Consider the following 27,820-nt stretch of genomic DNA (forward strand, 5'->3'; position numbering starts at 1 on the left):
TCACACTATTTTTCCATCCCCACGTTGTCTAGCCTTATGTTTGGCCTGTCTATCCTCAGTTACTCCATGGTCACAATATGGCTGAAGGAGTGCCAGCTATCCTAACCGCATTTCAGACAGGAAAGATAAATGCAAGGGGCAAAAGGGACATCTCTCCCAGCTGAGTCAGCCACCTCTGAAAAGCTGTCCTGAGGAGTGACTGGCACTAGGTTGGCTTCATTGGTTGCCCCTAGGTACAAGGGATACATTTCTAGACAGACATATTCAGGGTCTCCATGTTAAACAATTCCATAGAACACCATTCACACACAAAAAAATATAGAATAGAACAGAGTATTCAATATCTTTATCTGAGTTTGATACATATACATATGTATCATATACATATCATTTACATGTACAGTATGTATATGTATTTTTACATATGTATATGTATACGTATTTTACATACTGTATATGTATATGATACATATGTATATGTATTTTTACATATACATACTGTCTGATACAATATGTATATGTAAAAAGTTATCAGGCCGTATAGTTAAGATTAGTATACTTTTTTCTTCCTCATCACAACATTAGTATACTTTATACTTCACTGAATATGTGTTGTACTTCAGTTTTCAAAAATTAATGGTTTCCTCAAGAGGTGTGTATTGTGCTGAGCCTGGGAACATGGCTGTAGGTAAAACTAGGATTATGTTCTCAGAGGGAAAAGTAGACACTGAGTTAGGTATCTAGATATCTTTGTCACAAGCATAGGACTTTTTTCTATCAATACTTTTGACATGTACACCAATGTTTTAAGATATCTCAGTGTTCAATATAATACATGTATTGTAGGCAAAAAATCAACATAAACATGAATATGTTTTGTTCATTTTAAACTCTGGTACAAAAAAAGTATTAAAGATTGCCTTTCTGTTTGATGTTACATAGATTTTTATTTTGATATCGAAACATTCCTACAAGAATGAAAGCATTGGCTTTGAAAAATAAAATATTGCTTGTAATTTTTATTCATGTGCTATAAAATTTAAACCTTAAGTGAAAATGCAGTGTATACTTTTGACTGCTATGTACTTTATATAGTAAAAGCAACATGTATTTTTATTAAGTCAATAATAAAAGGATTCACAACACTAGTTTCTGAAAAATAAATGTTCACTTTGGGTGGCTCTAAACTGATAAATAAAAAGCAAGTAAATAAAACTGATCATAAGATGTAAAAATCTAGTCTGTATTTATAAGCGTTTGCAAACATTTAAGTAACCTTTTGAAATTTTCTTTTACTTCCTTTCATTCTGTTAGAAAAATCTGAAAAATAAACAACCAGATTCACTTTGTTGTTGTGAAACTACTAGTCAATGAGTGACACATGACTAGTCTGCTCTTATTTCATGTAATTTAAAAATGCATTCCAAATAATCGGAATTAGCAAATGGCAACATCTTTTTGTTTGTTTGTTTTGTTTTGTTTTTCTTGAGATGGAGTCTCTCTATGTCGCCCAGGCTGGAGTGCAATGGCACAATCTTGGCTCATTGCAATCGCCACCTCCCAGGTTGAAGCAATTCTCCTGCCTCAGCATCCCAAGTAGCTGGGACTACAGGCACGTGCCACCATACCTGGCTCATTTTTGTATTTTTAGTAGAGACGAGGTTTCACTATGTTGGCCTGGCTGGTCTCGAACTCCTGACATCAGGCGATCCACCCACCTCGGCCTCCCAAAGTGCTGGGATTACAGGCATGAGCCACCGCGCCCGACCAAATGGCAGCATCTTTAAGCATTTATTTCTGAGTATCCGTGGGTTGATGTTTACTTGTTTTTAAATAAAGATTGTCTTTTTCTTACTTAGGTTCATCCTCAGCAGCACCGGCTTCTTTTTGAAGTGTTTGACGAAAACCGATTGGTAAGTTATATTTTGCTTGTGTGAAATATGAAGTAAGGGTACGTTTCAGAAGAGCAGCCAGGGGAAGTGGGTAAGCAATCTGGGATTTGAGAGATGGCTTGGGGGTAGTTATGGAGACTCTGGGCAAAATGGTGAGGGAGATAGAATTTGTTTTCTTCCTCCTGGTCCTACTCGCTCCCTTTCCATTCTCCTCCCAAGCACCTCTTCTGATTGCCAACATATTATAAGGTCTTACTCAAGACCTCTTTTGACAGGAGAGGACAGAAAACCAATCTCTTTGTCCTGCCTTCCCTCTCACTCGCCCATGTCCCCTGGTTCCTAGTCCATGGCTCTGGGAATCTTCCCCCAGGGTATCCTTCAGTTGCGCCTCCTCACTACAGTGGCCTTTCTTAGGGTTACTTGTATCCAATGGACATCCTATCCACTCTCTCATCCCCACTCTTCTACAAAGGAAATCTGTCCTTTTTACACTGATAAGGAATGAGCAAATAAAGTCTTCTCAAGGATGGCCAGTTCTTACAGAAGCAAAAAGCAAAGTTAAACCTGATGTTCTTTTTATAAAATGATTGTTCTGATTTCTGAATTCCCAAAGACTCTCTTAAAGTCCTATCCTTTTCCTAATTTTGTCTCTGAGGATCCAATCTCAAACCCTCTTCTTAGCATCTTACATCTATATTTTAAACCTGTAAAATTTGAACAGGTAAGCATAGAAACAGTGTTATGTGTGCAAAGCGTATCAGTTACAAGCACCAGAAAAATTAAACAGTTTTGTTCATTTTTTAGCTAACAGAGAAACTAGCTTTTTTTAAAAAAAGTCCGTTTTTAGTGTTAAACTACATTCATGTTTTTTTGCCCTCAAGAAATGATAATTATACTAGCAACTAAAGATATTGCCAATGAAATCTTTAATAAACATCATACTAAGCAAAAGTATATTATTGCTGCCAAAGAAGACTCACTGACTGGCAAGCTCTCTCTCTTTCTATATATATACACATATATATATATACACACATATATATATACACACATATACACATATATATACACACATATATACACATATATATACACATATATACATATATACACATATATACACATATATATACACACACATATATATATATATATATATTTTTTTTTTTTTTTGAGATGGAGTCTCGCTTTGTCGCCAGGTGGGAACAGAGTGGCGCAGTCTCGGCTCACTGCAACCTCCGCCTCCAGGGTTCATGCAGTTCCCCTGCCTCAGCCTCCCTAGTAGCTGGAACCACAGGCGCACACCACCACGCCTGGCTAATTTTTGTGAATTTTAATAGAGATGGGGTTTCAGCATGTTGGCCAGGATGGTCCTGATCTCCTGATCTCGTGATCTGCCTGCCTCTGACGCCCAAAGTGCTGGGATTACAGGTATGAGCCGCCATGCCCAGCCTGGCAATCTAATTTTTAAGGCTAAGTGACAGATGTTGCCGATTTGATTATCAAATATGGTTAGTTACAGAGCTATTTGTTTTCCCCTTTTTTTGCTTTTTTAAAAGAATATAAAATGTTTTCCTTTTTTTCCCCTCTGTCTCTATAGATCTGTTTTCCTTTATTTATTATTATTATTATTTTTTGACAGAATCTCACTCTGTTGCCTAGGCTGGAGTGCAGTGGCGCAATCTCAGCTCACTGCAACCTCTGCCTCCCAGGTTCAAGCGATTCTCCTGCCTCAGCCTTCCAAGTAGCTGGGATTACAGGCACCCGCCTCCTTGCCCAGCTTATTTTTGTATTTTTAGTAGAGACAGGGTTTCATCATGTTGGCCGGGCTGGTCCCTTCTAGATGGAAACAAATTAAACTTCGTATTGGTGGAGTTTTTGTGTATGTTTTGTTTTTAACTCATGAAATATACATACAAAAAAGCCCACATAATATAAATATTTTAAATAATAAGACAAATATGTATACACGTTACTCAGCTTAAGAACTAGAACATTACCAAAATCTTTGAAACCCTCCCTAGATCCCTCCTTAGTAGCATCTTCTTTTCTTCCTCCACAAGTAGTAGCCACTGTCCTCAATTTTGTATTTATCATTCTTTGCTTTTTTTTTTTTTTTTTGAGACGGAGTCTCGCCGTGGCCCAGGCTGGAGTGCAGTGGCAGGATCTTGGCTCACTGCAGGCTCCGCCCCCCGGGGTTCACGTCATTCTCCTGCCTCAGCCTCCCGAGTAGCTGGGACTACAGGCACCCGCCACCTCGCCCAGCTAATTTTTTGTATTTTTAGTAGAGACGGGGTTTCACCATGTTAGGCAGGATGGTCTCAATCTCCTGACCTTGTGATCCGCCCGCCTCGGCCTCCCAAAGTGCTGGGATTACAGGCGTGAGCCACAGCGCCTGGCCTTCTTTGCTTTTTAAAATACTGTTATCACATATATATATTTTATATCACATATATATATATATCCCTAAAAAACACATTGTTGGCCGGGCATGGTTGCTTATGCCTGTAATCCTGGCACTTTGGGAGGCTGAGGCAGGTGGATCACCTGAGGTCAGGAGTTCAAGACCAGGCTGGCCAACATGGTGAAACTCTGTCTCTAATAAAAATACAAAAATTAGTTAAGTGTGATGGTAGGCACCTGTAGTCCCAGCTACTCGGGAGGTGGAGGTGGGAGACTTGCTCGAACCCAGGAGGTGGAGGTTGCAGTGAGCCAAGATCGCACCATTGCACTCCAGCCTAGGTGACAAGAGCGAAACTCTGTCTCCAAAAAACAAAAACCCACATTGTTTATTTTGCATATTTTTTAATTTATAAAAATAGTATATCTCTATAGACATTCCTCTGATATGCTTTTTTGCTTAACGTTATATTTGTGAGATCTGTGATTACACATTTCAATGATGCATAATTTTCTATATTCTGAAAAATCATAATGCTATAATTTATGTATTTAACCTCCTTAATAGATATTAGTGTTATTTCTAGTATTTTGCTCTTACCAATTGATGAACATTTTTATGTCTCCCTATGTACGTGTCTGAGTCTATCTCTAAGAGATATGTTTTAGAGTTGAATTGCTAGATCGTGGTATTACTGTTATTTTTCCTGTTGCCACTGATACCTATGTGAATTCTGCCTGATCATTGGGTGTATTATTGGTGAACTATTTTATTTGCGTTATTTGCATGTTGTCCACAAGGAGGGACAGCTCACATTTGTGCTTTCCACCAAATTTGTGCTTAATTGTCTGGTCCATTTTGCCAGTAACTTTAGTATTGGTGTGACTCTTTATTAATGGCCAGAATGGCTGTTTGTCAAACACTAATCAGTGAATTAACATTCCTTAAGCATTTACTGTGTATATAATACTATGAAGTGTGTCATGATAGGTTGGAAGAAAAAAGTATTGCCTTTGATATTAACAGTTTGATATTTGTAGATGGATAAATATGACAAAATTTTTAAAACTTTTAACCAAATGAAAAAAAAATAACACATTAATCAAGATATTGTAACGCCTGTAATCCCAGCACTTTGGGAGGCTGAGGTGGGTGGATCAGGAGGTGTTCCTGAGGTTAGGTGAACACCTGAGGTCAGGAGTTCGACAGCCTGGCTAGCATGGTGAAACCGCGTCTGTACTAAAAATACAAAAATTAGCCAGGCCTGATGGTGCGCACCTGTAGTCCTGGCTACTCTGGAGGCTGAGGCATGAGAATTGCTTGAGCCCAGGAGGTGGAGGTTGCAGTGAGCTGAGATCACACCACTGCATTCCAGCCTAGGCAACAGAGTGAGACTCCATCTCGGGGGAAAAAAAAAAAGTTATTATAGATCCCTACACTAAGGACTAAGAAATTCTATTATTATCCTGCCTTTCTTTTGGGGCATTAGCTTGTAACCCTAAACAAATTATTCAGTCCTTCTAAAAATACCTTCTCACATTTAAAAAACGAGGACAACAATATTTGCCCTGCCTATCTCATAAGCATATTGTGAGGATAAAATGAGACAGTGACAATGAAAATACTTGGAAAATTCTTGATCATGATAGAAATATAAAGTAGATTCATGGACTTAACGCGTTTGTAGCTGATATGGTATATCTTGTGTTAGCTAAGATATACCATTTAGTATATCTACTGTGTTAGATGCTCTTCTGTGCGTGGGAGATACAGCTTTTCTCGAGAAACTTGGTTTACCAGCCAAAGAGCCAAAGATAATTAGAACATGGTGGTGTGTGTCATTTTAGTTCTCTGATTTGTTGCTAGTCTTAGCAGGTAAGGGAGGTATAGAGATGACCTGAGATGTTATAGAAACTATAGCCATTGGTGGAGTAACAGACCTGATTGTATAGCAACAAGTGACCGGTGTCATTATAAATGTCATTCCGTCTTTATTCTGCTGAGGCACTCACAACTAAATTTAAAATGTACCATTTTCCTAGCAAATTCTCTTTGAAAATGGAGGGTGAAGAACACAAGTATAATATTAAGCAGAAACAACTTTAGTCATCTGGAAAACGTTTGTAATATAAGTGATATTTGCTTTCAAGAAAGAGTAGGCTTATATCACTTTTTTCCAGCCAATTTTAAGACTTGAGGGTTATAAAATATTGTCGTTTCATTATGGTGATGGTGGTGGTAGTGGTGGCAATAATGACAGAACATTTCAGAATGATGTGTCTTAAAAAAATTCTACCCACCAATGCAAAAGTTAGCACTGTGTCACCAGTCTAAGACATACACCTGTACACATTCAGCCACCGGTTTTAGGAGCCACGTATATTCTGGGTGGAGACCCTGTGCTTCTCACGTTTAGCAGTTGTATTAGTGAAGGTTCTCCAGAGAAACAGAAACAATAGATTGTGTATGTATTTTATGTATTATTTATTTTTCATATATTTTATATATGAAATTATGTATAATATATGAATATATATATTTCACACAATATATATATAGTGAAGACTTCAATCTGAAATCTGCAGGGCAGGCCAGGAGGCTGAGAACTTAGGCAGGGATTCTACATTGTAGTCTTGAGGCAGCATTGCTGCTTCTTACAAAACCTGTGTTTGCTCTCAAAGCCCTCAACTGATTGGATGAGACCCACACACATTGTGGAGGGTAATGTGCTCTACTCAGAGTCTACTGATTTAAATGCTAATCCTGTCTAAATGTCTTCATAGCAATGTCTATACTGGTGTTTGACCAAACAAGTGGGTACCATAACCTGTCGAATTTGATACATACAATTAACCACCGCAGCTGACTTTGGCCTTCAAAGTTCAGTCAATGATTAAGATTACCCAGAGCCTATCCATACCATGTAGATAATCACATTATTTTCCATGTAGATGATCAGTAACCAACAGCTCCGAATGTGAGGTTCTTAGCTTCAATCCTAAGACATTATCTGTTTCATTCCAGCATATGAAATTCTATGTAGGACTTGCATGGATTCTTTCCAGATGAGGGCTGCCATGTCCCTCCAGTTCTTCTACACTTAAGGTTAGGGTTAACACTCCTGTTTTGGTATTTGCTGGACTGAGGGACTACATTTTATATCTAGTTCCCCGATTTCCCATGTAACTGCTGTAATAGCAGTATAGACCCTATGCAATTTCAGACCTCAGCCAGCAATGCAAACTGTTCAGCCTCCCTAGAATTTAAACTCAGACTAGAGTGCTAGGAAGTGCATGTGATTCTCTTACCTTACTTTTCCTTAGCTGAAATCCTCTCTGTAAATTTTTCAAACGTCATTCTTTCTTGTCCACCTGCTGTGCTTTTTGATATTTCTTTAAAAGTGGCAGCTGGATCAACTTCAACAACAACAAGAAAAATCCTGAAAGAAAGCATTAGGCATTCAGAGTGACTGTGATGACACCATCCATCTATCCATCCAGACTTCTATCTGGTGTCTTTTGGTACTTACTTTGTGCCCAGGACAAGCTCAGGAGCATCAAAAGAAATGTGTAGTTATGGCCCATGCTCTCTGGAAAGTTAAAATCTAGTTAGGGGACATGGTACTGATGCTTGTAGTGAAGCTTACCAGAGAAGACATTTATCTGGCCAAATACTTGGAGTTCATTATTTTATATGTTAATAATCAGAGGAGCTTTTCTTATTTCATGGAAGTTTTAGGCCACAGGCATGAACAATTAGATCTCATTGATTAGCCTATTAGAAGGGATTCATTCTTTGAGTTATTAGACCCCACACTTAATCCCAGAAAGAACGCTGAGGTCATTTGAAGGCAGAGTAAAACAGGAGTCCTCCTTATTTAAAAGAAAAAGATGTTAAGAGAATATTGACTGAAGTCTGTAAAATCATAAAGGAGGTAGTTTATACAAAACTGAAAATAACATAATAATTGCATTACTAAGTTTCCAACTATTGTACGCATTCGAAAACAGTGCTGTTTCATTCTAGTCAAATGAAATTCAGTAAATTCCCATAATTCTGTTTTGTGTCTTAATTGATTAAAAATCTGTTTAGAAAATTCTGATCGAAAACAGATCTATCTTAAGCAGTTTTTTTTTTTTAACAAAGTATGAGTATATGTTTTGCATATTTACTTTTACTTAGGGAAAAAAACTTACTTAGAAAAATACAACTTGGGTGTAGTAGCATGTGGTATAAACAACGGAACTATTTTACCTTTTACTTTCCTATGAATGAGCCAGTATATATTTATTACTGGAGTTCCAGCTATAAAATTTAGGTAAGGGGTTTAAATATACCCTAGAGTATTATTTGAAAATAAATTTGTTTCTTTCAAATAGAATACCAACCTTGGTCTATGGCATTTGGGAGAGAAATTAAAATATTAAATTTTTATTGCCTAGTAAACTGAAAATAAAGGTTAAATAAATACAAAGCAGAAAAAATATATATACAAAATCACAACCTCTAAAACGACAAACAGTCCACTGTTCTCTACTGTGGGAGCTTTATCAGCACTGGTGAGTAATTCCACCTCTAGGGTAGGGCTAGCTCTCAAAAATGTAAACAAGTATGTACTTTGTTTATATAAAGAAATGTGCAGCTTGGTTTGTATTTCTTTGTAGATATCAAACAGCTAAATGGATTGTTTCAAAGCACCAGCAGGGGCCAGCAAAGAGCTCCTAGAGTTTTTCAGAACAGAATTGGCATTGAGATATATTTATTTGATGTGTTAAATCCTTTTTAGACTTCTTTACTTACCACAACACTCTCTTAAGTGAATGAATTGCAGAGACAGTGGAATAAAATATCCTATGTGTTCAAACTATCTTGGGGTGTAGTTTTTTTTTCTAATCTGCATATATTTTTATTGGAATGGTTGCTTAGGCTATTTCTTGGCAGTTTTAATAGTCAAAGTATAAATGGCATCATTTAAAGACTGTTCTACTTGGCTGGAAAAGGCCTTAAAATTACAGGAGAAAATGCTTAGTGACAGCTTCTCTTAAACTTTTTTTCTCGAACCTATGCTTCAGTTTTGCAATGGTATTACTAGGTTAATTTTGTAGTTCTGTCCTTAGGCTTTCACTTCTTATGTAACTAGCACTTTGGAAGCTAAAATATGTATCTATTTGATGTAGTGCTAAAGTTTTAATTTATCCTAAAGTTTTGGTATTTCCAAATTTACCTCACTGAATTCACACATTAAAAAAAAAAAATTAACAGTCCCTATATTAACTAACTTGACTAGATTCCTAGTATGGCTACTATTTGGAAATTCAATCTTTGATTTGATGCTTGATTACATGGGGTTTCGTTCCTACCAACTTCCTGTAATTCTATACCTATGGGTAAAAATATTAGTGGTCAAAGTCGGCTGGAGAAAGTATAGGCACTGTGATTCACATAGTTAAATGTTCATTTAGTAGAGTTGGGGTGAAAAAATACTGTTTCAACTTGAAATGTTAGAAGATTGTTGTTCTTGTGTTACTCATTCATGCAAATTGGAGAAGGTATAATTGAAACAAGGTTGGCTGTGTTTGAGTCAGTGTGCTGCAGCTGAGCTCAGCTTAAAGGTCGCTGGAAATCAAGTGCTTTGTAAGTGAAGGCATTTTGACTACAAGCGATTCAAGACATTTTGGAAACGTCAGTCTCTGGAATGGGTCGTCTTTTTCTTTCTATGATATCTGGTATGTAATGTTTTACTTAGGATAAAGACTACTACTTAATAGCTCTTTTAGGCACCACAAATGATTTTTTCTTTTGATGCAGTGCAGCTGCTTCTAGCCTGTCTACGGACAGAGATCTTTGTTATGACTTTCAGCCCTTAACATGTTTGGAAATGAGAACAAATGGCACAAAGCTTACGATTGCACTTTGCAGCCAGAAGAAGTAATACTTACCCTTTGTCAGAAACCTCCGGAGATGACTTGGATAGCCATGTTCATGTGTGCTTCAAAAGACCAACACGGATTTCAACGTCTAACGTTGTTCAAATGAAGCTGACTCCCAGACAGACTGCACTAGCTCCGTTAATAAAGGAAAACGTTCAGTCTCAAGAAAGATCATCTGTTCCCTCATCTGAAAATGTTAATAAAAAGAGCAGCTGTCTACAGATTTCACTACAGCCAACAAGGTACAGTGCATATCTTCAGTCTAGCAATGTCTTAGCTGATAGTGATGATGCTTCATTTACTTGTATCTTGAAGGATGGTATTTACAGCAGTGCTGTGGTCGATAATGAATTGAATGCTGTGAATGATGGTAACCTTGTAAGCAATCCAGCCATTTGTAGTGGTAGCCTTAGTAACTTTTCAACCAGTGATAATGGGTCTTACAGCAGCAACGGCAGTGATTTTGGGTCATGTGCAAGTATCACAAGTGGAGGTTCATACACTAACAGTGTCATCAGTGACAGTAGTAGTTACACTTTTCCACCAAGTGATGATACTGTTTTGGGTGGAAACTTACCTTCTGACAGCACCTCCAATAGAAGTGTGCCAAACACGAATACTACTCCATGTGAAATTTTTTCAAGAAGTACAAGTACAGATCCTTTTGTCCAGGATGACTTGGAACGTGGATTAGAGATTATGAAATTGCCAGTGAGCAGGAACACAAAAATTCCACTAAAACGTTGCTCCTCCTTAGTCATTTTTCCTAGGAGTCCTTCAGATACCCCACCGACTTCTCCAACAAGTCCATGTACTCTTCTGAGCCAAGGGTCCTATCAAACTTCACACCAGTTTATTATTTCTCCTAGTGAAATTGCACATAATGAGGATGGCACTAGTGCTAAAGGATTTCTTTCAACAGCTGTCAATGGACTTCGGTTATCCAAAACAATTTGTACCCCCGGAGAAGTAAGAGACATACGGCCGCTTCACAGGAAGGGCTCGTTACAGAAGAAGATTGTTCTTTCAAATAATACTCCCAGACAGACTGTCTGTGAAAAGTCATCTGAAGGATATTCTTGTGTTTCAGTACATTTCACCCAACAAAAAGCAACTACGTTAGATTGTGAAACAACAAATGGTGATTGTAAACCAGAAATGTCAGAAATTAAGCTTAATTCTGATTCAGAGTATATTAAGCTCACGCATAGGACATCTGCATGTTTGCCATCCTCCCAAAATGTAGATTATCAAATAAATATCAATGGAGAATTGGAAAGACCACATTCACAGATGAACAAAAACCATGGTATTTTACAAAGAAGTATTTCATTGGGAGGAGCTTATCCAAATATTTCCTGTCTATCCAGCCTTAAGCACAATTGTTCTAAAGGGGGACCATCTCAGTTACTCATAAAGTTTGCATCTGGAAATGAAAGTAAAGTGGATAATTTATCAAGAGACAGCAACAGAGATTACACAAATGAACTGTCTAATTCTTGCAAGGTAAGTTTCCTTTGGTCTTGGTAAATGTTAATTTATATGAGAATAACTTAATGAAATATTTGGAGAACATATTATTATAACCAAGCAGTTTTATATATTTTCCTGGTCCTTAGCTAGCAGTATTTTGTAGTCATAAATTTTATGTTTGTAAATCTGAAGAATTCTATGTATAGTTTTTTACTCTATTTGTTATTTTTACCAATCAAAATGTGTATTTTTAAAAATCTTCCTAAGTGATTTAAGCTATAAAACTTTTCTACAACATAAAAACAAACTTTGAATAACAGTCTATTTCATAACATTTTATCTTGGTATATGTTTCCTTTAAATGGTATAGTATTCTGTTGTGTAGCTCAATACTTTATTCCTATTTTCAAACGATCATTTTGTTTTCTCCCCTTCTTAATCATTATGAAATAGAGTAAAATTTAGAGTGCCTATTTAAAATATTAAACAAAAACCTATATCAAAGTGTGAAGATCTTGTTATAAATTATCATAGAGAAACTATATCTCAAATACATGTGTTTATAAGATCATTCATAAAAACTATTATGCTGCATGTTTAAAGCAGAGGAAAAATAAATGGCATTTGTATTTGTATATACCCTTAACCACAGGAATTTTGTTTCCACCCTATTTTTCTTTAGCCACGAGTTAATACTGCCTTCTAAAATGTAACTCACTCTTTCACCGATATTGAATTCTAAGTTTTAATATTTTTGAATTTGGTTTAAATTGCTAGGCATTTCCCACAATTTTCTATTTACCTTTTCATTTTTTTGACAATTCAGCTTTATTATATTAGTAATTTAACTCTTATGAATCTTAGCCAAAAGTTCTTTATGTAATTTGGCCTTTCCAAAGTATTTAAAATGGTTTGAACTGAAATAGATTTTTAAAATTTCTGTATTTGGAATGTTTTACCAGATTCCAGGAAATTTAAAAAATTTTCTAACTAAAGCAATTTTACATGACAGTACATCATAGTTTTGGGGGGAAAAACCTTATCTGTTTATCTGTGTTTTTGCAACATCCAATATGTTTATTAAAGATTGTTTTTTAAAAAAAACTTCTGGATAAGTAGCTTTAGGTGAATAAAATAGTAATTGCTAGTTTATTTTCTCTCTTCTGAAATCTGGTAAATATAATAATTGTTACCAATGCCCAGATGTTAATATAAGCCACTACTTTACTAAGGATAAAAAAAGATCAGATTTCAAATTCTGATCTATATTTTAGAATTGTAAATTCCGTTTAGGAAACTTTTCTAAAACCAGATTTTGGGAGATTATATTCTAGTCAACTGTTTTTCTTCCTAAAAGAAAGAAATGAGGTGGCACTGAGAAGAAACATTAATAGTATGCTAATTGAATTAATGTTACTTATAAATTTATTTTACACTTAATGAAATAATCTGAAAGGAATAATTCATGTAGAAATATTTGTAGAAACACCTTAAAATAGTTTATTTTGTGGTAATAATTATAGTTTGTTGTGGATGCTTTTGAGAAGAGTATTTTAAATGTGTTTTTTTAATGAAATGTGCATCAAATGCCTTTTGCATTGTTAAAAATATCCATTATTACTGGTTTTATTTATGCTTAGGTAAGCTAACTTAAATATTTTTTGTGACAATCAAATGTATAACTTTGTGCAGATTCTATCTTTTGATAGATTATTGGATTATAAAATAATTCAGAAGTGTGCAGTTTGCTGGAGATTTAAATTGTCCCCCCTTTTAATGTTTATTAGACTTCTCTTTATAAAAGCATTGTAAACCATATAGTGACAGTTAAATTTAATTTATGCTATATCTAAATAGATTTAATTGATAAATCAAAGGCTTGTTTTATGGAGAAGATTCTAATGTTGTTTTTTCTAAATATAGCAGTGGCAACAATAATGGGTTTTAGAAATAATCCTGTTTATCAATAATTGTATATTAATCTAATTAGAGTGGTATATTGTAACTCATTTATAAATAAACAGCTCCCAAAATATTTCCCATGACTCCGGTTAGTCTGGGTTAGTATTCTGATATGCTGAGTCTGGATTCACATTTAACAAGTTGATATTAGAGTAGCATTTAGTAATGTCAGCTATCTGTACTGAGCAGCCGTGAAATTAAATCACTGCTTTGGTCAGAGACCCTGGTTTCTAAAGCACTGAGAGTCTACAAATTCTTTTCTTATATGTTTAGCTACCAGTCTCTAGCAGTATAAAATTGAGTTTCTAGCTTTCTATAATCAACAGCTCATTAATGACTGATTTTTTTAATCTAGTGAGAACTTTTACCTGTATCTGGGACGTCTGTGTTCTGTGTTTACAACTTAGAGTGAAGATGAGACTTTGTAGTCTGTCTGCATAATAATGTTTATTTCAGGCATAGCAAACAACATAACAGTGACTGGCATGTGTTTATTATATATGCCTTTTGAAATACAGTATTGCTTTTGTAAAGGCTATTTAATGACTTTTGATCTGAAAATAAATACTTGATATTTTAACAGTATGTGTAATATTTTGTCAGTTCAATCAAGAAGCAGGTTAAGGAGCTAAGGTACTACGTATACAGTGATAACAATGATTGCTATTCAGATTCCTAAATCTGTATAGTAGTTAGTTTTCTCTACTGTTATTTTATTTCCCCCATCTGTTGTTTTCTAAATCTCCTATGTTATGTTGTTAGGATGCTCAGAGATTTCAGTACCCTATTATTTAATGTGCATTAGCATTTTGCCCAAGCTTGAATGTCTTCCATTGTTTGCTTATATTCATATTTTTATTAGAATTATTTTTTACATTTTTCTTTTTGTTATAAAAGTTTTTGTTCATTATATGAAACTTAATCCTAAATAGGTAAATTCCTTAAGCCTAGTATAGTAGAACTGTAATAAACTTATGTATTAATTATTTCAAAGCCTTTAACACTAATCTCAAGATTATACATTTCAATATTTTCTTATTTAATTGTTCTTCCTAAAATAGATGTTTTAAATATATACTTACTTTAATGTTCCATTATTTTCCAGTCCCTATTTTACTAAATTTAGCAGAATATTTAGAGAGATTTGGTTAAATTTATTTTGAGCAGCACTTATATAAACCAATGTAATTTATAAGTATTCTAAAATGTGATCCACAATGTTAATGACTAGTTTTAGAAAGTTGGTGAAAAATGTATATTTGTACATCTATATTTCTTAGAACTGAGGAATCATTAATTTCAGACAGGTTCAGAGTGCTGAATTGTTTGCTTGAAAATGTTTTGTATTCTCTGTAGATGTGTCTTGTTTAATTCATCCAGTACACATTTGAGTGCCAGGCACTGTCCCAAGCACTGAGAATAAAAGATGAGTAAAATACAGTCTCTATTTAGGGGAGCTCCCATTCTAGTAATAGGGACATGCTGGTAAACATAAAAATTTTCAGTCTAATACGTGGTGTGCTAAATAGAGGTGTGTGTGAAAAAGTAGAAAGATGTGACATTATTTATCTGGAGAGAGGACCTGGTTGGTAGAGGGAAGTTTCGCAGAGGAGGTGACATTTGAACTGAGTCTTGATAGGTAAACTGGAGTTCATCAGGCAGAGAAATCAAAGAGATTCTAGGGCAGGGATTCCCCATCTCAGCATTATTATATTGGGCTGGACACTTTTGTAGTGGAGGTTATCCTGTGAACTGTAGGATATTTAACAGCATCCCTGGCCTCCACCCACTAAATGCTAGTAACACCCCTTTCTCCCAGTCCCCAGACATTGCCAGATGTCCCCTAGGGGCAAAATTGTCCCCTGTTGAGAGTCACTGCTGTAGGTGGCAGCAGCAGCATATGCAAGGCTAGAGATGTGAAAGAATATCACACTGTAAATAGTCCAGTAGGGCTCAAGCATAGGGTAGCCTGGGGATGTGGGAAGAGGTGATCTGCCAAAAGTGGGTCGGAGTCCGATTAGGCCTGGTGCTTCATGCTGAAGACAAAGAAGGTGGTCTTCTGCTGATAGTCGGTAGTTGGGCAGTGGAGGTCTTTATTTGAGGTTTTTAGAAGATAATTTTTCATGGTTTCATGGATTATAAATGAATTAAAGTTTTCCTAACTTGGATGACTGGGTTAACAGTGATGTTATGAACTAAGATGGAGAATTCAGGAGAGGGGCCAGATTGGGAGGGTGAAGAAGAAATCATGTATTAAGTTTATGTGCATCAGAGGCTGCCCTGGTAGTGCTGCATTCAAGTAGGGCAGTTGGACATACAGGACCAAGGATCAGGAGAGAAGTGAGACTTGGAAATATAGATTGGGAGTCAGGAGTATAGTCAAAGCCTCAGATAAGGATGAACATGTTAGGGAAGGTATACAGTGAGATGGGAAGGGAAGATAAATTATAATCGTGGGGACCACCAACTTTGGTGAGGTGGTAGAAGAGGGGATAAAGAAGAGACTAAGGAGGAACCACACAGAGGCTGAGAGCATGGAGGCATCGACATGGAGGCGTGGAGGCGTGCAGGCATGGGTGAAAGGCGAGGGAAGGAGGAAAGCAAACAGTACCACAGAGAACATAAGTATCCACTGGATGTGGCAGTTAGGAGGTCCGTTAGTAAGAATGGGCTCAGGAGAATGCAGGGTTAAAAGCCAGATTGAAGAAAGAACCAAACAGGTAAGGAAGCAGAAACAGCCAGCGTAGGTTGCTTGCTCGGTGTCATAAAATAAGCATGAGATAGCATAGGCAAGGTATATATGTAGTGATTGTTATACAGAAGGCATATGTGAAGTGGATATAAGATGTGTAAGACTAAATCCCTCTCTACAGGGAGAGTACAGTCTCTTTTTCCTGGAGAAAAAAATAAAGTTTACAGTCTTCTTTCCCCTTGGAACTATAGAATAAGCAAGTATGACCAGTGAAAACTGAAATGGAAATTCAGCAATATCAAATGAAGGAAACAGAAAATTACAAGTGAAAACTTGAAATCGCTTATGAATATTCATACCTAATTTTGGACAGCATTAGTCTAACTTTCTCAGTCCCCTCTCTACCACCAAAAATAAGACAAAACAAAACAGAGCTTCCATGTAGAAAACAAGTCAAGGTTTTGAGGCCTATTCCCAGAAACTACTTGGAGAATAGGCAGTTCTGTCTGTTGCTGGCTTCTTCCAGGCTATGGAGCCTACCATGTGCTAGCTGTTGTGAGGCCTCACCCGTTTGTATCCACTCTCCCTTTACATCACAGGTGACAGGGAAACAAGACAGACCAGGAGAAACCAGGACAAGAGGCTTTGTAGTCTGAAGGGGCTTGGCAGAGTCTCTGGGTGAGGCCAGGAGATGTGTTGAGGTCAGGAAGGTGGTTAGCAGAAGGAGCAAATGAGTGCTGAGAAAGGGAACCAGTTGTCTTGTCACCATACCCTGGAAATAATCCAAAGTATTGCTCACACATCTGGTTCAGTATCCTCTGTTCCTTGTGTAAAATCAGAAGACTATGGTCAGATGAAGACAGATACTTAGAGATGTAATAATTTCAAAACAAGAGATGAGCAGATCTGTCCCAGTTCAATGAGATGTTTTGGGAAGGACTCAACATGGGAGCAATTGTTGAAAAGCAATTTTACCCACACTAAGATTGAAGCGAACTGTTGGGATAGAACAAGAGCAGCAGACCTGAGGGCTTAGACGAGCAACCAGCTAGTGTGTATGTGTACCTTGTAGCTCGATTCATGGGTGAGTCACAACAAAGAACACCTTGAACAAGTAAGTAAATTCATGGCATTTCTAGTTAGGCTCGAGGATGTCTGTTGGGGGAGAAAGAGCATAGGCCTTCTCTTGACTTCGAGGTATTATAAAACCATAACACTAGGAAACATTGTGATTACCTTAGTAGAAAAATACATTACCCAAGCAAGATATTGATGATATAGTAGACAATGTCTTTAAATTCAGTTATAACTAAACTTAGTTAAGTATAGTTATACCTGAAGTTAAGTACAGATATACCTAAAATAATAATATCCAGGATTGCTTCCTTTTATTTACTTTTTCTCTCAATTTTTTTTTTTATGATGAGGTCTCATTATGTTACAGAAGCTGGATTTGAACTCCTGGGCTAAAGCAATCCTCTTGCCTCAGCTTCCTGTATAGCTGGGACTACAGGTGCACTGCTGTGTCCCACTCACAGGCTACCCTCTAATGCTTTATTAAGGAATTAGAGAATGGCTTATTAAGATGTCAGCTGGGCCAGTGATTTTTAAATTCTCATGTGCATGTAAATAACATGGCGCTCATTAAAATGCAGATTCTGGTTCTGGTTCAGTAGGTCTCAGAGTGGGGGCCTGAGATTTCTGTATTTATAACAAATTGTACCAATGCTGGTAATTCCCCAGACACACTTTGAGAAATAAGTCTTAAGGCCATTCTTTGATGAGAACAGTAATACAGTTCAAAGTCGAAGTATCCATTGAGTTCCTGCAATGCCATTATTGTGGCCATTATCATAAGTAATTCATTAAAAACATATCAATAATACTTCAGATAGTAAGTGTACATGCAGCAGAAAAAAAGTTAAAGATGGAGATATGGCAATAGGTAGGCAAAATGTAAATTCACTAGAATTGATTAGAGAAGTATGCTGGAGAATGGATTAAGCAAATCTTTTCTGGGCTCAGATTTGCTAGAATACAGTTCCCTAGTATAGAGAACAACGACTAGCTCAAAATAGACAATAGATATTTATTAAATTAATGAATAAAGCCAGGGACCCTTTGGAATGGGGTAGAGATGACTGCAGAATCCTGATAGGTGAGGATGACTACACACAGCCTTGCAGAAACAGATAACCAAACTAGGATATTTGAGTGAGGACTGTGATGATGAGTGGGAGCTACGTGATGCTTCATCCTTTGCATGGAAGAGTGGCACTCTTAAATGAATACCTTGTCCCTGGGGTGAATGCCAATGGAATATTATGATCGTGACTCAAGGATTAGTTTCCACAGCGGAGTCTGATTCATAGCCTACATATTCCACTAACTGGTACCGTATAACTGGGTGTCTGGATAGAGGCTCAGATCAAGTTTTCTGAAAAGAAGATTGAATGGACAAAGATCTTTAAGGGTATTCAGACAAAGGCCATTTGACTAGCTTTCTTTCAGTTTATCATTGTTTTATAAAATGACTTCCCTCTAGACTTTATGTAAGAGCTGGGATTCTCAGACTAGTTCCTGGAGTTTAAAGTAACTGTTTCAGCTAAGAATGACCTTTGCTTTTTTAACAAGGCTGAAAGACTGAACCCTCTTAAACAGTCACAGAGCTTACTAGAAACTCAAGTCGTCTTCAAAGCAAATGAGTTTAACAAGTATTTATCAGAAATAGAATATGTGCCTGCCATAAGTGGCAAATGTTCTTCCTGGATTTGAAGAGGTTATAACTGAAATGAGAAAACAGCATAATCCATAGAAAACAACCAGAGAACAATATAGTATAATATATAATAATGTCTATATACCTACTGCATGCAGGTAAACACCTAAACATTGAGATATATGGTTGCCCGTATGATTTAATTACTTTTATCAAGGTAACACATGTGCCCATTTTAAAAGTCAGATATTATTTCTTTGAAGATTTTCTGTCTTTTTCTCCATGTTTTCTCTTCCTAGAATTCTTGTTAGCCAAAGTTTGCACTTCCTGGATTGACCTTAAAATTTTCTTTTCTCTCCTATTTTCTGTTTCTTTGCCTCCTTAATCTACTTCTTGGAAGATTTCTTCCAAGTTTCCCCCTTTCTTTAATTTTAAAATTTTGTTTATTTTTTATTCTTTTTTTTTTTTTTTTGAGACAGTCTGGCTGTGTCGCCCAGGCTGGAGTGCAGTGCCGTAATCTTGGCTCACTGCAACCTCCGCCTCCCAGGTTGAAGCAATTCTGGTGCCTTGGCCTCCCGAGCAGCTGGGATTACAGGTATGTGCCACCTGTCTGGCTAATTTTTGTATTTTTAGTAGAGATGGGGTTTCACCATGTTGGCCAGGCTGGTCTTGAACCCCTGACCTCAAGTGATCCACCTGCCTCAGCCTCCCAAAGTATTGGGATTACGGGCGTGAGCCACTGCGCCCAGCCTAAAATTTTATTTTTTATTTATTTATTTTTTTAAATTATACTTCAAGTTCTAGGGTACATGTGCACAATGTGCAGATTTGTTACATATGTATACATGTGCCATGTTGGTGTGCTGCAACCATTAACTCATCATTTACATTAGGTATATCACCTAATGCTGTCCCTCCCCCCTCCCCCCACCCCACAACAGGCCCCAGTGTGTGATGTTCCCCTTCCTGTGTCCAAGTGTTCTCATTGTTCAATTCCCACCTATGAGTGATAACATGCGGTGTTTGGTTTTTTGTCCCTGCGATAGTTTGCTGAGAATGATGGTTTCCAGGTTCATCCATGTCCCTACAAAGGACATGAACTCATCCTTTTTTATGGCTGCATAGTATTCTATGGTGTATATGTGCCACATTTTCTTAATCCAGTCTATAACTGATGGACATTTGGGTTGGTTCCACGTCTTTGCTATTGTGAATAGTGTTGCAATAAACATACATGTACATGTGTCTTTATAGCAGCATGATTTATAATCCTTTGGGTATATACCCAGTAATGGGATGGCTGGGTCAAATGGTATTTCTAGTTCAAGATCCTTGAGGAATCGCCACACTGTCTTCCACAATGGTTGAACTAGTTTACAGTCCCACCAATAGTGTGAAAGTGTTCCTATTTCTCCACATCCTCTCCAGCACCTGTTGTTTTCCTGACTTTTTAATGATCGCCATTCTAACTGGTGTGAGATGGTATCTCATTGTGGTTTTGATTTGCATTTTTCTGATGGCCAGTGATGATGAGCATTTTTTCGTGTGTCTGCTGGCTGCATAAATGTCTTCTTTTGAGAAGTGTCTGTTCATATCCTTCGCCCACTTGTTGATGGCATGGGCAAGGACTTCATGTCTAAAACACCAAAAGCAATGGCAACAAAAGCCAAAATTGACAAATGGGATCTAATTAAACTAAAGAGCTTCTGCACAGCAAAAGAAGCTACCATCAGAGTGAATAGGCAGCCTACAGAATGGGAGAAAATTTTTGCCATCTACGTATCTGACAAAGAGCTAATATCCAGAATCTATAAAGAACTCAAACAAATTTACAAGAAAAAAACAACCCCATCAAGAAGTGGGCAAAGGATATAAAATTTTATTTTTAATTTATAAAGTTCTTTCTTGTTTCTGATGATTTCCTAGTCCTAACGTCCTACTTGTTTTTATGAATACAATCTCTTATTTCTCTGAGAATATTTTACTTCGGGTTTGATCTATTTTCTTTCTTAAGTTTTGTTTCAGGTCCTATGTTGTCTCTGGTTCCCCTTGGTCCCTTTGCTGTTGTTATTTCTCTTTAATGCTGGACATTTTCCTCCAGATATCTGGTGTTGATATTTGAGAGTAAGTCACTATGAAGTTGCCTGGAGGTTCTATAATTATGTTGGGCTTTTCAACTGGTAAGTTTCACTGTTGGGAAACTCCCCAATTGTTAGTGTCTTCTCTCTGAGGTCAATTTGTTGCTCCAGAGAAGAACTTCTAATGATTGCCCAGTTATGTTTTACAGCCATGGTTAGTGACAAATCAGGAGTGAAGGTGATTCCTTTATATAAGTTCTGCAACTGAGTGAATTCCAGGTAAAATATATCTTGAAAGTGATACTTACTTACAGAATTCATAACATGCTGATGATAATTTAATTCATTTGCAGTAAATGAAATGCCTGATTTTCTTTTCTTTTCTTTTCTTTTTTTTTTTTTGAGATGGAATTTCGCTCTTGTTGCCCAGGCTGGAGTGCAATGGCACGATCGTGGCTCACTGCAGCCTCTGCCTCCTGGGTTCAAGCAATTCTCCTTCCTCAGCCTCCCGAGTAGCTGGGATTACAGGCATGTGCCACCACGCCCGGCTAATTTTGTATTTTTAGTAGAGACAGGGCTTCTCCATGTTGGTCAGGCTGGTCTCGAACTCCCAACCTCAGGTGATCCACCCACATCGGCCTCCCAAAGTGCTGAGATTACAGGCATTAGCCACCATGTCTGGCCGAAATGCCTCATTTTCATACCTCTGGTCTGACATACCTTGTATATATTCTAGAAGCATATACACTCCTAGAAAGACTGAAGTAAACACTCTGTAGTAGAAAATGTGGTTTCCTTAACGTATTTCTCAACTTTTTGCATTCTTGGTAATACATTGAAGTGCAAATATGCATACCTGTCACTCAGAAGAAGAGGATCAACCTGTTTAAAATGTGTATGGAAATACACCGGGTGTGGTGGCTCACACCTGTAATCCCAGCACTTTGGGAGCCTGATGTGGGCAGATCACTTGAGGTCAGGACTTTGAGACAGGCTTGGCCAACATGGTAAAACCTCGTCTCTACTGAAAACAGAAAAATTAGCCAGGCGTGGTGGTGCACGCCTGTAATCCCAGCTACTCAGGAGGCTATGACAGGACAATCTCTTTAACCTGGGAGGCAGAGGTTGCAGTGAGCTGAGATCGAGCCACTGCACTCCAGTCTGGGTGATAGAGTGAGACTCTGTCTCAAAAAAATAAAATAAAATAAAATAAAATAAAATAAAATAAAATAAAATAAAAGGTGTATGGAAATAGAACAAGGAGGAAGAGACCATAACAGCCTTCTAGTAGAGTTTAATATTGGATGTTCACTGTCACTAGGACTTGAAGCCTCAAGTGTGATTTTTAGCTTGGAGAAAACCTTGATATATTCTTTTCTTTTGAGATGCAGTCTTGCTCTTGTCACTGGCGTGCAGTGGTGCAATCTCGGCTCTCTGCAACCTCTGCCTCCCAAGTTCAAACGATTCTCCTGCCCCAGCCTCCGAAGTAGATGGGATTACTGGTGCCCGCCACCACACCTGACTAATTTTTTTTGTATTTTTAGTAGAGATGGGGTTTCACCATGTTGGCCAGGCTGGTCTCAAACTCCCGACCTCAGGTGATCCTCCCACCTCGCCTTCCCAAAGTGCTGGGATTCACAGGCATGAGCCACCGTGCCCAGCATATATATATATATATATATATATATATATATATATATATATGGTTTTTTTTGTTTGTTTTTTGTTTTTTTTTGAGATAGAGTCTCACTCTGTCGCCCAGGGTGGAGTGCAGTGGCACGATCTTGGCTCATTGCAACCTCTGCCTCCCAGGTTCACGCCATTCTCCTGCCTCAGCCTCCCGAGTAGCTGGGGCTACAGGCACCTGCCACCACGCCCGGCTAATTTTTTGTATTTTTAGTAGAGCCGAGGTTTCACCGTGTTAGTTAGGATGGTCTCGATCTCCTGACCTCGATGGTCTCGATCTCCTGACCTCGTGATCTGCCCCCCTCGGCCTCCCAAAGTGCTGGGATTACAGGCGTGAGCCACCTCGCCCGGCCCCAGTAAATTCTTTTTTAAACCCTTAGCTTTATATTTGTAAAAGTTTAAAACAGCATACTTCATGTGCCACATTTTAGGAAACTGCCTGAGATAGTGATTATATCTCCATATTAGAAATAAGTAGAAAGGCCCAGAAATTTTTAAATGACTTGCTGAAAATCACAAATCTAGTAAATGTCATACTTCAACCAAAACTCAACTCCATTATGTATTTTAAAGCACCTTTCTACTACCACTAGCCAAAAGGATTCTCATCAGGCACTGGGAGAATCCTACAGGATAAAGCTGCTTGGAAAAGATTACTTTGGTAAAAATAGCATCAGAAAGGAAAAAAAAGAGTTGTCTAAAGGAAAAATTCCATTTGGGCTGACTGCAATCTGATGAATAACGTTTACACTCTGAAGAATGTATAGTCCAGATCAAGTGCTTTCTTATGGCCATTGTTGAGTGAAAAAAAAGTTTAGGGATTACTATTAAACATTACCAGAGATACCACAACAGAGACATAGATCAATGGAACAGAACAGAGCCCTCAGAAATGATGCCGCATAGCTACAACTATCTGATCTTTGACAAACCTGACAAAAACAAGAAATGGGGAAAGGCTTCCCTATTTAATAAATGGTGCTGGGAAAACTGGCTAGCCATATGTAGAAAGCTGAAACTGGATCCCTTCCTTACACCTTATACAAAAATTAATTCAAGATGGATTAAAGACTTATATGTTAGACCTAAAACCATTAAAATCCTACAAGAAAACCTAGGCAATACCATTCAGGACATAGGCGTGGGCAAGGACTTCATGTCTAAAACACCAAAAGCAATGGCAACAAAAGCCAAAATCGACAAATGGGATCTCATTAAACTAAAGAGCTTCTGCACAGCAAAAGAAACTATCATCACAGTGAACAGGCAACCTACACAATGGGAGAAAATTTTTGCAACCTACTCATCTGACAAAGGGCTAATATCCAGAATCTACAATGAACTCAAACAAATTTACAAGAAAAAAACAAACAACCCCATCAAAAAGTGGGCAGAGGACATGAACAGACACTTCTCAAAAGAAGACATTTATGCAGCCAAAAAACACATGAAGAAATGCTCCTGATCACTGGCCATCAGAGAAATGCAAATCAAAACCACAGTGAGATACCATCTCACACCAGTTAGAATGGCCATCATTAAAAAATCAGGAAACAACAGGTGCTGGAGAGGATGTGGAGAAATAGGAACACTTTTACACTGTTGGTGGGACTGTAAACTAGTTCAACCATTGTGGAAGTCAGTGTGGCGATTCCTCAGGGATCTAGAACTAGAAATACCATTTGACCCAGCCATCCCATTACTGGGTATATACCCAAAGGACTATAAATCATGCTGCTATAAAGACACATGCACACGTATGTTTATTGCGGCACTATTCACAATAGCAAAGAGTTGGAACCAACCCAAATGTCCAACAACGATAGACTGGATTAAGAAAATGTGGCACATATACACCATGGAATACTATGCAGCCATAAAAAATGATGAGTTCGTGTCCTTTGTAGGGACATGGATGAAACTGGAAAACATCATTCTCAGTAAACTATCGCAAGGACAAAAAACCAAACACCGCATGTTCTCACTCATAGGTGGGAATTGAACAAGGAGGACTCATGGACACAGGAAGGGGAACATCACGCTCCGGGGACTGTTGTGGGGTGGGGGGAGGGGGGAGGGAGAGCATTAGGAGATACACCTAATGCTAAATGACGAGTTAATGGGTGCAGGAAATCAACATGGCACATGGATACATATGTAACAAACCTGCACATTGTGCACATGTACCCTAAAACCCTAAAGTATAATAAAAAAAAAAAAAAAAAAAACATTACCAGAGAACCAGTTTCTCTCGCAAATATTTCTTTTTTAATTTGAGATGGAGTCTCGCTCTATCATCCAGGCTGGAATGCAATGGCACAATCTCGGCTCACTGCAACCTCCACCTCCCTGGTTCAAGTGATTCTCCTGCCTCAGCCTCCTGACTAGCTGGGATTACAGGCACCCACCACCATGCTGACCTAATTTCTCTCAAATATTTCCTTCCTTGTCTTCCAACTTGTGATTTATAATTACTTTGTTTTTTTTTCTGATTACTTTTATTGATTAACACATGCTTTGTTTTCTGCCTCCTATAACATTGTTTATGAATTTCATCCTTAAGTTCTTTTTATTTAATAAATGTTATAAACTACCTACATTATTATAAGCTAGTTTTTTCCCAAATATTTTAAAACTTTTTGTTAGGGAAAATTTCAAACATACACAAAAGTAGAAAGAATATTGCAGTGAACCCCTATGTATGCCTCATCCAGTTCTAAAATATATCAACATTTTGTTGATTATATCATCCATCTCCTCCTCGCTTCTTCTTTTTTCTAGAATATTTTTAAAAAAATACATATTCTACGCATAAACACATTGAAATGCATCTGTGATGGTTAGGAGCCTTTTACATATATAAAGCCACCATGCAGTCGTGACAAAATTAATGGTAAAAGTAACATTAATTCTAAACTGTTTTGCTGGATAAATCTCTAAGTCACTATGTCATTTTAGTATTGACAGAATTCAAGATGGATACATCTCCTTTGACTTGTGTCTATCTAATTCATCTATTTTCTGATATTCACATCTCTTTGGGATGGAGCATGTCAGTTATTTACTATAGGGTTTTCTCTTTCTTTAATCAGATAACTTTTGATAATACATGGGTTACCAATATAATTGAGGCCTTCCTTTGGAACCTAAAACCAAGAGATTCGAGTTCAGATTTGGAATTTATCATCTAACCACATCTTATCTCAGCCTTAATTGCCGCACTGTATTTAGGGTTCAAACATCTGGGATAGCTACCTTACTCACTCCTGGGCAGAGGTGAAAACGTACTCTATGTTGAAGTAACTCTATTAGTTCCTATTATAGCTTTTCCAAATCCTGATTTTTATATTTATATAATATAAAATTTGTGAAACATTGCAGCAGTGTTTCAAGTACTGGAAATGTTATATGTTTGGCAAATACTTGATGCTCGATAAAGAGTAGCTCTCATTATCTACCTTATGTTGTTGTGAGAGTATCTGAAGGCACTGTAAACTGTGAAGTGCCATGATATGTAACACATAATAATTGTTTTTTATGTGTACAAACGGAATCATATAGGTAATTATGAATCCAGATGAACAGTTAAGTAATGGGAAATGCATGAAAATAACACATTAAAAAGTCAAGTAAAAATACACAGACCACGAATCTGGGGAAGCACTTCTTCATAAGAAACCAAAGCAAAGATCAAAGTCTGTTTTCAAAGGAATACAGGATTTCTAAAGCCTTATTAACAATTAAGCCACAATTCTTTTTACTTATACTCACTAATTTTGATTAGATGTATTCTTAGGGACAGTGTCAACACTGGATGTACTGAAGGAGGACAAAAATAAAAATTACACAGCAAATTAACAGGAGTAAATAATTAGCAGCTAGAAAGTCCTATATGTGGGCCACAAGCCCCACATTGAATCTCCAATAATTGGTAGTTCTAAAGCGAACTCTTGTTTCTTTGATCCCCCATTGAAAATTTTGACTTATGGAGATGATCTCATAAACGTAAAACATAAAATTGTGGACTTTCTTCTCTTCAGTTTTTAAACTAAAGAATTCCCAGAGCTCTCAATAGTTAAGATATCACGAAGGATAAATGCTTGAGGGGATAGGTACCCCATCATCCATAATGTGATTATTATGCATTTCATAGCTGTATCAAAACATCTCATGTACTCCACAAATGCATACACCTACCATGTACCCACAAAAATTAAAAATTAAAAAAGTTAAGATACCAGTTTTCACTAATAGCATTATTTTTATTTAAATGAGTTTATTATATGTGAAAACATTAAACATCTTATTTTGTAAAAACCACTATTATAACTTGGTTTTTATCTTACTCTTGATCTTTAGGAATCAGTTCATCTTCTAGCTGTCATCAATGTTTTTGCCTCATATTTTTAACAAAATATTATTAATACATTTGCAATGGGAAATATATCCTAGTGTGCCAATTTATCTTCATATTAAAATGTTTAGTTGGCAGTTGTTGACAGGGTAAAAGCAAAGTAATTCAGCTATTATAATTTTACATTTATATAGTTACTCTTGGAGACATACATAAAAGCTCAATTTTATATGATTCATAGAAGCAACTCAATTTTGTCAGTCTGATAGGGCTTTTGTAAAGCTCTCTTACAGCTATCTCTCCCTTTACTGACAGTAATTATGTATTTGGCTCTTAGGATATTTTTTAACCTTCTAAGGTTAATTTGGGTATGACCCTGGCATGTTATTTATAAATATTAGCAACAGGTGTTAAAACTGCTGAAGTATATTATACTGACACCATAATTTGGAGCAAGCTAATCAAATCTGTTTACTCCATTTAATCTAAGTTTCCCAAGCTTCATCAGCCTGCAGGGACCAGTAGATACAAAAGAACAATTATAACCCAAATTTCACTGACTTAGCTCTTCTCTTCTACTCATGAAAGATCCCAAGCAGCTATAAAGTGCTGTTCAGTATTTCTGGGATTCCC

At 37.1% G+C, this 27,820-nt stretch overlaps 1 protein-coding gene across 7 annotated transcripts in view; it reads left to right on the top strand.

Moving 5' to 3' along the window:
- Window positions 1-27,820, top strand: part of NEDD4 (NEDD4 E3 ubiquitin protein ligase) — a 167,963-nt gene that overhangs the window by 65,830 nt on the left and 74,313 nt on the right. For 4 of the 7 annotated variants that reach the window (XM_055279235.2, XM_055279236.2, XM_055279237.2 and 1 more), the window contains exon 1: window positions 7,444-11,729. In XM_055279235.2, coding sequence (XP_055135210.2) covers window positions 10,182-11,729 — 1,548 coding nt within the window. In that variant the 5' untranslated portion in view covers window positions 7,444-10,181. Of the gene's footprint in view, window positions 1-1,859; window positions 1,914-7,443; window positions 11,730-27,820 lie in introns of those variants that run through there. The other 3 variants (XM_055279239.2, XM_063639393.1, XM_055279240.2) reach the window with 1 other exon arrangement.

Source organism: Symphalangus syndactylus, chromosome 5 (assembly GCF_028878055.3).
Source record: "Symphalangus syndactylus isolate Jambi chromosome 5, NHGRI_mSymSyn1-v2.1_pri, whole genome shotgun sequence".
In the NCBI taxonomy this organism is placed as follows: domain Eukaryota; kingdom Metazoa; phylum Chordata; class Mammalia; order Primates; family Hylobatidae; genus Symphalangus; species Symphalangus syndactylus.